Here is a 12,007-nt window from a genome sequence, read left to right on the forward strand (position 1 = left end):
CGAAGAGCACCACTTCACATTTTTTCCGCGTCTCACTGCAATCTCAACGGCAGCGGGCCAGGTGAAAAAAATAATAAATTGGAACGCGTCTCTGATATTGTTCAGGGGGCCGGACCACATGGGGACCACTGCTCAGGAGAGGAAAGCTGTCAGTCTGTTTGTGACGGGTTCATCACAAGCTGACCAGTGGGTCTCCAGGACCTTTCCATGACTTTAAACCAAATTTCCATGATTAAACATTTTGTGAAAATTCTGTCTATACGTGAGAAGATGTAGTATTTAAAATAACAATGAGAATTCCAAAGCATACTGTATATATACCGTGTAAATTAACATTTGAATGAAACAAATTTGCATTACTTTACTAATATTTTGGTTTTTTTTTTTTTTTTTCAATTACTTTCCTAGGCCTGCTAATAGCCATTTAAAAATTCCATGACTTTTCCAGGTTTTCCATGACCGTACGGACCCTGTTTTGAATAAAGGGTTGAAAATTAAAGTTTTTTTGTTTTTTTATCCGATTAATCAATTAATCGATAAAATAATCAACCGATTAATCGATTATCAAAATATTCATTAGTTGCAGCCCTAGATGACATACTCGCCGTCTGCACCACCAGCCCAATTTCTTAAAGTGACAATCAATGCATTAATTATGCCATGCTGTCAACGGGGCAGTGGGAAATTACATTCATTACCTATACATCATTTATTACTGAGTGTCAGTCATGATTATCAGAGCACTAACTCAGCGGTCAAACTCCAAGTGTGTTTGGTCCCAACGTGGCGCTCTGATTGGTTAGCGAGCGTTCCTGTGTCGTTTAAACAAGCACATGATGCTGTTACCTGGCATCACAGTAGAAGTTCTTAATAGTCTGTATTAAGTCTTTTTTGAGTTCTGAATACACAAACAGGCTGCACACAATATGTCACTGTACTTTTTATTTTAGTTTCTTAACAGCTCTTTGTTACTGGGGGGGGAAGCATCCCGTTGCACCCCACACATGCAACATGATGCCTTTATCAATTTGCGATATCAGTGCACAAATGCTTCAGTGAAACTGGGTAGTCTCTCTCTCTCTCTTTTTCTCTCTCTCTCAAAACATGCAAGATGTCTGTGAAAAATGTTGCTCCAATAAGATAAGTTGTGTGGCTGGAGGAGAGATCGTGTTGAGCGCTCATTAAAATACAAAGTGAGGCACAACTGTGTTTTTTTGTTGTGCTTTTTGTTGTTGTGTTGATTTTATTAAAGTTTGCAATGACTACGATGTTCTGTTCATTACCTTCGCATTGAAAATGCGGAAGGTTATGTTTTGATCGCCGTGTATTTATTTATTTATTTATTTGTATGCGTGTTATTCGCGTAACAACAAAAGTTGTAAACCGAATCGCATGAAATTTGGTGGGATGATTGGTTATTATCCGGGGACCATTTGATTAGATTTTGGGATCAATCGGGTCAAAGGTCAAGGTCATGAAAAAGGTCAACTTCTTGAATCGCATGACATTTGGTGGGATGATTGGTTATTATCCGGGGACCATTTAATTAGACTTTGGGATCAATCTGGTCAAAGGTCAAGGTCATGAAAAGGTCAAAATCTTCTTTTTACCATAGCACAGTCAATTTCTATCCAATTGGCATGCAACTAATGCCAAAATGTTCATAACTCAATGCCCAATCTTGTGATATGCGAAGGTATGCGCTCTACCGAGTGCCCATTCTAGTTCATATTGCTATAAGTAAAATAAAGGTTTTCTAAAAATCGAAAAAATCTCTCTTTCTCTCGCTCCATCTCTCTCTCCCTCTCTTCCCCTCCCCCCCTCTCCCTCCCTCTCCCCCGCCCCCCCACATACACAGGCCCTGTCTGGAGAGATGAGTCCCTTCCTGTGCAGCGGCAGCCACCAGGCCCAGCGGGACTGTCAGCCCAGTGCCCTGAACTGCTTCGTGGAGGCCATGTCCCAGTGCGTGCCCCCCATCCCCATCCGGCCCTGTGTGCTCAAGTACTTGGGCAAGACGCACAACCTGTGGCTGCGCTCCACTCTGATGCTGGAGCAGCAGGCCTCGGAGAAGGGCCTCAGCCTGCACAACAAGCACAAGCAGAGCACCGAGTTCTACGAGCAGGAGAGCATCACGCCTCCCCAACAGGTGATGAGGAACACTCTGAACCATTTCAATTGGTTGTTTTTCGGTGCTAATTTCCTCTGAATTGGGGTCTTCTGGAGCTCAGTGGTGGGGGGGGGGGGGGGTCGTCCTGTAACCACAAGCTAGCCGGTTCCATCCAAGTGTCCTTGTGTTCTTTGGGCGCTTCACTGCAGCCCACTGCTTCTTAATATAATGAGGATGGGTCAAATGCAGAGAAGAATGAATAAATTATCTATTTTTTATATTTGTTAACTTGACAATCTGGGTACAATGACGTATTTCTTCCACGACTTTTATTTGTCGGGAAAACAAAACGTATCATAATGTGACACTCTGGCCCAACAGACACACAAATCTATGTTGTTATCTTCTTAAAAGTGCTACTGTGCATTTTCTTAATAATCCTTCAGGATCTGAATATATGAGTCGCGTGCGTCATGTTTAAATGTTTAAAGGTGTCAACCTGCCTCTTATCTAGTTTGACCTCGACTCGTCAGCCAAGAACTTCTCAATGACAACTTGAAGTTGTTCATTTAGAGCGATCACTGCAAACGTTTAAATGTTTCCTTCTGTCTTTCAATCATTTAATTTAAATTGTGTACAAGTTACACATTACCAGACAACAGAAAACAACAACAGCAAATAATTACAAATTAAATAACAGCATAACAACCAACTATACGAACTATACAGGACAGAAAAACACAGACGTAAATCCTCATAAATCCTCATAAATAATCATCAATCATCATCCTCCATATTGAACTATAACAATTGTCTTCATATCGTTCTTACCGCCGTTTTATTTTCAATTCCTCCCGGCTACTTGTCGAATGTTCATATAGATTTCTCCCTCTTGACGGACACATTTCGTTCCTCTTCTCTCGTAGGAGATCTTGGACTCTCTGGCCGAGCTCTACTCTCTGCTCCAAGAGGAGGACATGTGGGCCGGCCTGTGGCAGAAGAGGTGCAAGTTCCCCGAGACCGCCACCGCCATCGCCTACGAGCAGCACGGCTTCTTTGAGCAGGTGAGCGACGGCTTCAAGGAAAAAATGAAGTTTATTGTCATCGTAAAAAAAATGCAACGAAATTTAAATTGGCAACTCATCAGTCGGTGCTGCAGCAACGGGTACAAATATATATAAAAAAACATTAAGACGGGATATTTCTAAATTAAAACGAGACATTTAAAAATGTATAAAACCATAAAAAACAGGGATCAACGGTTTAAGAGTGAACAGGTGTCGTGTAAATGAGTATTTTGGTCCCCCGCAGCGTCCGGTGTGAGCTGGGTGGGTGTGATAGAGGAAACCACTGCTCCTCAGCCTGTTAGTCTGGGTTTTAATGTTTTATATATACAGGACTGTCTCAGAAAATTAGAATATTGTGATGAAGTTCTTTATTTTCTGTAATGCAATTAAAAAAACAAAAATGTCATGCATTCTGGATTCATTACAAATCAACTGAAATATTGCAAGCCTTTTATTCTGATTTATTGCTGATTATGGCTTACAGCTTAAGAAAACTCAAATATCCTATCTCTAAATATTAGAATATCATGAAAAAGTATACTAGTAGGGTATTAAACAAATCACTTGAATTGTCTAATTAACTCGAAACACCTGCAAGGGTTTCCTGAGCCTTGACAAACACTCAGCTGTTATAAATCTTCTTTTTAACTTGGTCTGAGGAAATATTAAAATTTTATGAGATAGGATTTTAGAGTTTTCTTAAGCTGTAAGCCATAATCAGCAATATTAAAAGAATAAAAGGCTTGCAATATTTCAGTTGATTTGTAATGAATCCAGAATGCATGACATTTTTGTTTTTTTAATTGCATTACAGAAAATAAAGAACTTTATCACAATATTCTAATTTTCTGAGACAGTCCTGTATATATATATTAGGGCTGTCAATCGATTAAAAAAAATTCGGGCGGAGCAACAACAAAAAAAGTCACCTGCACCTTCCGCCCCGCGTCACCGACACGTCGCCCTCTGTGAATATCAAGGAGCAGACGGGAGGAAGGAGGCGGACTGCCGCGGTTTGACACTCAGAGGAGTGCAAAAACTTCAACGCACACCGGAAGTAAACAAAGTTGCGTTAATTGCGTTAAAATATTTTAGTGCGTTAATGAATGTATGGTCCTGCTTCCTGGACACCGTTTCCAGTTCATTGGGTTCACCATCCCGCAAATAACTCCACCAAGGTGGTAACTTTACGGGCTGTAATTTGTGACGCCGTTTAATTATATTGCATTCCCCTCGAGAGGTGTTTCTAATCCTCTACATCTATGTATATCAATGAGGATAAAAAAATTAAAAAAATGTTTTATCAAGGCAGGCAGGCTGTACTGATCATCAATTTAATAGCTTTAAAATAAAGAAGAAGCTTTTATGAACGTTTTTTTCATGTTCAGGCCCAAGAGAGCTACGAGAAGGCGATGGAGAAGGCTCGGAAAGACCACGAGAGGAGCAACGTCTCCCCGGCCATCTTCCCGGAGTATCAGCTGTGGGAGGATCACTGGATACGGTGAGATGTCTGGATCCCAGAGGGCGAGAGAAAGAGAGAGAGACAGCACCGTACTTTTAATACCTTCATATACAGGACTGTCTCAGAAAATTAGAATATTGTGATAAAGTTCTTTATTTTCTGTAATGCAATTAAAAAAACAAAAATGTCATGCATTCTGGATTCATTACAAATCAACTGAAATATTGCAAGCCTTTTATTCTTTTAATATTGCTGATTATGGCTTACAGCTTAAGAAAACTCTAAAATCCTATCTCATAAAATTTTAATATTTCCTCAGACCAAGTAAAAAAAAAGATTTATAACAGCTGAGTGTTTGTCAAGGCTCAGGAAACCCTTGCAGGTGTTTCGAGTTAATTAGACAATTCAAGTGATTTGTTTAATACCCTACTAGTATACTTTTTCATGATATTCTAATATTTAGAGATAGGATATTTGAGTTTTCTTAAGCTGTAAGCCATAATCAGCAATATTAAAAGAATAAAAGGCTTGCAATATTTCAGTTGATTTGTAATGAATCCAGAATGCATGACATTTTTGTTTTTTTAATTGCATTACAGAAAATAAAGAACTTTATCACAATATTCTAATTTTCTGAGACAGTCCTGTATATACCGCGCGCCATTGATTGTTCAAACCAGATAACGCTTATTCCATTCATGACACAAATTATACAGCAGGGCACCCAGAAAACCATAAAATAAGAAACAAAATGAGGTTGTGTTGGAATGTGTATTTTTCTTCTATAATTGTAGCATGTGGTTTTTTTCTTCTTCTTCGCCGGCCTAAATATACAGTTTGCTGATATATGTGTGTTGCGTAGCTGCTGCGACTTTGAAAATATGCATCTGTCAGCGGGGATATTTACATGAAGTCCACTTTGGTTGTGATTTATCTGAATTAAAGGACCCCTTAATGACCACAGCACCAAATGTCTCTTGGTCCCTTCCCCTGCCTGCTCAAAACCCATTGTGGGTCAAAAATGTGACTCCCAATATTTAGTGTATTTACCATTTCAACCATTTATAGCATTAAAGGAGCCACAAATATATGGCCTACGGTATTTTAAAAAGCCCAAATGATAACCAATGATTTTTTTTACTACCCAACCAAACCTCCAAAGGATGTGATGTGATGTGTGCAAATAGAAAAGGGATTCAAATCATAGCTAAAATGTTGTTCAGCACATTTAAAAGCACACACTGCATGAAGGAGCCTCAACGTTCCCTCTCCTCCTGTCTCCTCCTCCAGATGTTCTAAGGAGTTGAACCAGTGGGAGCCGTTGACGGAGTACGGCCAATCCAAAGGCCACTCCAACCCCTATCTCATGCTCGAGTGCGCCTGGCGGGTTTCCAATTGGGCGGCCATGAAAGAGGCTCTGGTCCAGGTGAGCAGTGTGCCGTCACAATGGGGGAAACGTGTATCTTCCAAAGGTTTAAAAAAAAAAACACAGTTTGACAGAAAATACTCGTTACAACCACAAGTTCTCGACTTGACCCCCGAGCCGTGACTCTACCATTTCTCATTTTGCTCCTGGTTTCAGGGACTGTGCTGGGCCTCGGTATAGCTCCTTGATATTGGGGCCCATCCACAACCCCCCCCCTCCCCTCGGGGATAATGAGAGGGCCGGCCGTAAAGCCGTGGAGATGCAGTGCGGCTTTTTGCTCCGTTAATTTATCGGCCTTGTGTTTCCTAAAACAAAGTGTCGACGGGTGGCGAGCTCATGATAGCGCCTGACATATAACAAATACTCCTGCTTTGCTCTTTCAAGGAGACTTGGAGCCGATCCATTGAGCCACTCTGTCCTGAGGTGACACCTAATTAAATTGTCTGGATCGCAGCGCCAATGCCGCTGTATCCCTTCCTCCCGCGTTTCATTACTTCCTCCCTTCCGTGTTTCCCTTTCTCCGACTTCTCCTCTCGGTTTCCTTTTTCTCATCGCTACCCTCTCTCTACGTCCACCGCCATCTCTTCCATCCCTCCCTCCGCCGCTCTGCTTTCAGCGGCTAATATATTTACGACAGCTGCGAGCGTGAATAATTACCCCCGGCGTCTGCTGCGCGGTGATTTTGATTTATTTTTTTACGGCGGAGGAGAGGAGCGAGGCTTTCAGAGGCAAAGTCCAAATGTCCTGTCCCCCCCCCCCCCGCTTTCGATTAAAGCCGGCTCTTGATAAGGGCGGCCCTGTCTCCAGGATATTCATCAAGCGTCGCCCCCTGATAAGTGCGTCTAACCGGTCACTGTAATTCTCTCCGACATACACAAATAAACAGCCGTACTTCCTCTTTGCTCTTTTCAATCTTCCTCCCTTTTTTTGATCTTTTCCTCTCACTCACTTCTAAACACACAACACAAAGGTCTGACACGGCAGGCCTCCCCGGGGCTGTTGTTTGTTTAGTGTTAATGCACTCAGCGATTCTAATCAATAGTGTGGCCTTTTCTCCTCTCCTCCGCCTCCGTGCCACGCTCGCCAGGTTGATTAGTCATTAGGACAAAAGTCCCGCTGAAAGCATCCCGAAAATGAATTTGAAACGGTCGGCGTGTGTTTGTGTTGAATTGTGCACGGAGGGTGTCAAAGGGTCTTTTCCCCTCGGATGTTTTCATTTAATTAAAACGGCCACGAAGAGCGCTCGCTTGACATCAAACGGCCAAGCGAGCGCGAGAAGATAGAAGCGCCACACACACACACACACACACCCCGAGTGTTTCTGTTTCAAGAGTGTGTCACCAGCTCCACATTCATCCTTGTGGTTTTTTCTTGAATTTATCTTCTTTTTTTTCAATTGCAAATAGCAGCTGCTGTTTGTTAGCCACTCGGTCCAAGGTTGCCAAAAGTCTACACTCTCAATGCACTGCTCATGTGTCATGACGCAGTAGTTACAGAATTAAAAAACAATCGTATTACCTTTTTAAATAACACACTTGTCGAGCAGATTATCTTCCCAGAAAACGGGTGGATTTCTTCACGTGAAATATCAAGATGAAGATTTTTTTTCCGTGCACACACACACATATCTTGATTTTCTGGACACGGCAGATGGCAGAATAAACGAGACTGATTTAATGAAACCAGTAACAGAATGTGTATGCCCTTCAGATGAATGCAAACCAGCAGAACCCCTCAGTGTTCTTGTGAGGCGTCTTGATGTGGGACGATACTTTTCAGAACGTCGGATATAAAAAAAACAACCTGCTGTACTTCCTGGATAATCCAGTTTTAGAGTATTTTGCCACTATTCATGTAAATTGACCCTCCCGTGCAAATGTTTTTTCCCAGGTGGAGCTGAGCTGTCCGAAGGAGATGGCGTGGAAGGTGAACATGCACCGCGGCTACCTGGCCATCTGCCACCCGGAGGAGCAGCAGCTCAACTTCATCGAGCGGCTGGTGGAGATGGCCTCCAACCTCGCCATCCGCGAGTGGAGGCGGCTGCCGCACATCGTTTCCCACGTTCACACGCCGCTGCTGCAGGTCAGTCGCGGAAAAACGCACAAATAATTCTTCCGTTAAAAAGACGAGACGCGTGACGCCGTCGGTGGCCCCGAGATGTCGAGTCACTCTGATTACAGCCTCACTCTCTCTCTTCTCTCCCCCTTCATTGTGTGGAACATTTTAATGGATGATAAAAAAGATTTTTTTAAATGTACGCCTTTTTTTTTAAATTCTAGCATTAGAGATTACAATAGACGGAGGGAAAAAGAAAATTGAAAAGGGGTAGAGTGAACAGACGGAGAAGAAGAGAGGGAGGGAAGACAGAGTTAGTTTAGAGTAGCCGTAATTACTTCCCTGCCATCAGATACCATTTGATTAAATACCTGCAGTAGAATTACATTTACATGATGAATGGGACTGAATGAAGGTTAGAAATGGGGCCATCAGCTGATATTAGCAGATAATTGTGAGAAATATTGTATCGCCTAGTTCATTTTGTTTTGGGAGATGCGAGCTGGGATCGGGAGGGTGGCAGGGAGGGAGGGGGGGGTGTTAAGTCTTCAGTAAAGCTCTGATTCACTACATTTATCTTTTCAAAATGGGTATTTGAATTGGGTGACTACGTTCTTTGTGCGTGTGCGTGTGCTCGCATACGTGCAGCAGTCCCAATTATTTACCCGAGCCGAGGGAAAACAAGCGATTCATCCCTCCGCCCAGCCGAGCGGCCGGTTGTAAATCTCCATTCCAGAACTCTCCGCGTCTCACATTCACGACGCCGCGAGCTCCGAGCATAAGAACGACTACAATAAGAACGACTATAATAAGAACGACTCTAATACAGAAGGGTTCAAATATCATTTGAATCAAGCTATCGTCAAATCCCAGCTCTCTTAGCGGCGGCTGACGGATCGATGGATTATCACCCACGCCATCGATTATGAGGGCTGGCAATAATATCGATTGACGAGTAGTTATCATGGAGTGATTGATTCTGTGTTCACAAAGCGGCTTTGGGGCGATCAATGGGGCTCTTTTCACGCAGTGAGATAGAAGCCCGCCATTATCTTTTCCCCTCCCTTAGTGTTTTCTTCTGCTTTGCCATATTGGAGGAGGATAGCTATTGAAGTAATGGAGGCCGACTTTATGATTTTCCCTCACAAAATAATGGTAATGGATTTTTAAAAATGTATTTAAATTGTTTTTTGTTTTTTTTTGTCTTTGAGACAATTGACATTGCATGTGCAGATTTTTAGATGATGCTCATTTTAGCTTTATATAATTATAGCAATTAGTGTAAAAAATACAATAAACAACAACAAAAATAAACAGAATGAAATAAGAACAGAAAGAAAAAATGTATAACTAGAGAGTGATCTATTCTTTATCGTATATTTTCTATTGTACATTAATTAATTCATGAAAATAAAATCAGGTCTATATATAACGAGTTTCCGTCACATTTTCTAAATAATGTGTTTTAGAAGTTTCTTCTTAATTATTCAATCCAATTGGCGCAATAATGTATCAACATCAAACTCGTACTAAACACAATTTTCTCTCTTAGTCGAATGCTCTGAAATACGGTTCATAATACGCGATTCATGCGGTTGAAAACTAATAAACCCGTCCGCTCTCTAGCCACAACACACCTGGCTGCTCTCGGGTGACACACACATACAGCAAACACCCCGTGACGTCATCACCAAAATCATATCAACAACACGTCAGCATGATCGACAATATATGTAATAATAATCGGCACTGGCCCCAGGATCTTCAGGTCTTCTCCAATAATATTGCGCAACAAGAGTGCAGTGAGAAGGCGGAGCTTCCCCCCCCCAAGGATCTTCAGGTCTGGCTGTCTGTAGAAGTTGATCCTGGCTCTGTGGATCCACCTGGCACCGTGGCTTTCAGCCCCGTGATTGTAGAGGTTGAGTCTTAAGCCGGTGGAGAGCTCCGGCTTTAGTCTTCCTCTCTGTCGATATCATTCCACCTTTGACCTCATCTTTTATATTTTTCATTGTACTTTTTCCCCCGTTAATGCAGCAGCGCGACGTGTGTTTTTCTTGCCACCACCGTTCTTGTTGTTCCCTCCATCATCTGTGTTCCCCACATCTGTCCAGCCCTTACCGAAAGTCAAACACTCCACATCCACTTTCCCCACCATGTTGCCAGCCACACTTTAGTTTGCCCTCCTCCTCCTCACCGCCTCTTTTTACTTCATTAAATGCATTTAGCTCGTGTCGGGAAGATCTCCTTCATATGTCGTTACACCGCACACTGAGAACCGACTGAACGAGAAGAAAGGGGGACCGGCGATGAGGCTGAAAGATGGCTCACCGTGCTCTGATTTAGCATTCATGTCGAAACACCCTGAAGCGAGCGCGGCACGAGCAGAACAACAAACGGCAAACAAACAATGGACAGGAGATATAATGAGGTCTCATGAATGGCCACTGATTGACAGCGAATGGACATATCCTGGGATATGAGACAGAATATTAACGTGTGTGTGTGTGTGTGTGTGTGTGTGTGTGTGTGTGTGTGTGTGTGTGTGTGTGTGTGTGTGTGTGTGTGTGTGTGTGTGTGTGTGTGTGTGTGTGTGTGTGTGTGTGTGTGTGTGTGTGTGTGTGTGTGTGTGTGTGTGTGTGTGTGTGTGTGTGTGTGTAATCTTTGAAGCAGACTAAGCAACACAAAATGTTAACTGTAAACAAATCAGTTATCCGCTACTAGCATGAGAAGCATTTCCCATGCAGGTCGTCCACCTCGCTGCATCATAACAGTTTAAAGTCGGGAGTCAAGTGAGTGTCGAGACGCTGTGTGAAATATGCAAACTTGTTGAGATTTTCACTTCTTATTCCTATTTCCCCCTCCCTCCCCCAGGCGGCACAGCAGATCATCGAGCTGCAGGAAGCGGCCCAGATCAACACCGGGCTGCAGCCGGCCAACCTGGGCCGCAACACCAGCCTCCACGACATGAAGACGGTGGTGAAGACCTGGAGGAACCGCCTGCCCATCGTCTCCGACGACCTGTCCCACTGGAGCAGCATCTTCATGTGGCGCCAGCACCACTACCAAGGTACCCACCGGACATCATACACACACACTCTCACTCACACACTCACTCTTGCACACACTTTCACTCACTCACTCTCTTTCATACTCGCTCTCGCACACACTCATCACTCACTCTCGCACTTACACTCACTCATACACACACACACCAGGCATGAGAATCCCTCACCTTTCGGCGAAATTCGCCGTTTTGAAACCAAAATAGGTGACTTACGTGAATCGTGTAGATCCGAAGAGTTTTTGTTTTGGGGTAAGGGGGGGGGCCAATTGGCCGGCCGGCGTTTATGAGATTGGAGTGGGACACGGAGAAAATGTGAAGTGGTGCTCTTCGCAATAAAACATCTTTGATGGGACGTGTGGCGTCTCGGCCAATCAGCGTCAAGATGTCTTCAGCGTTTAGTGGTTTAGGTTAGCTTGAATGTTAGCCCGCTACATCTGCTGCTGTCACGCTGCACGGTGTAGCGATACTAACAAAGTACCCGTACGTTAGAGCGATGTGATTTAGCATATGTTTAGTATCGATACTTCATTAACCCTTGTGTTGCCTTAGGGTCATTTTGACCCGAATCAATATTACACCCTCCCCCCGCCTTTGGGTCATTTTGACCCGATTCAATGTTTCACCCTCCTGTTACCTTTATATTTACTAACATATTTTACCCTTTGGGTTCAATTTGACGCCAGCAATTAAAACCTCCAGAAAATTATTAGAATTAATATTGTTTTCCAAGTTTAAGTGTGAGGCACTTTATGTTTGTTTGTTGACTACCGAAAGAACACCGACATTAAACATTGAATCGGGTCAAATTAATCCTAAAGCGGGGGGA

At 43.1% G+C, this 12,007-nt stretch overlaps 1 protein-coding gene across 1 annotated transcript in view; it reads left to right on the forward strand.

The window, feature by feature from the left end:
• The window catches only part of trrap (transformation/transcription domain-associated protein), a 99,093-nt gene that overhangs the window by 59,364 nt on the left and 27,722 nt on the right, over positions 1-12,007 (forward strand). Inside the window, exons 54-59 of the mRNA XM_056430056.1 lie at positions 1,859-2,146; positions 3,034-3,171; positions 4,563-4,675; positions 5,927-6,062; positions 7,953-8,144; positions 10,989-11,184. Coding sequence (XP_056286031.1) covers positions 1,859-2,146; positions 3,034-3,171; positions 4,563-4,675; positions 5,927-6,062; positions 7,953-8,144; positions 10,989-11,184 — 1,063 coding nt within the window. The remainder of the gene's footprint in view (positions 1-1,858; positions 2,147-3,033; positions 3,172-4,562; positions 4,676-5,926; positions 6,063-7,952; positions 8,145-10,988; positions 11,185-12,007) is intronic.

This window comes from Pseudoliparis swirei, chromosome 13, assembly GCF_029220125.1.
Source record: "Pseudoliparis swirei isolate HS2019 ecotype Mariana Trench chromosome 13, NWPU_hadal_v1, whole genome shotgun sequence".
In the NCBI taxonomy this organism is placed as follows: Eukaryota; Metazoa; Chordata; class Actinopteri; order Perciformes; family Liparidae; genus Pseudoliparis; species Pseudoliparis swirei.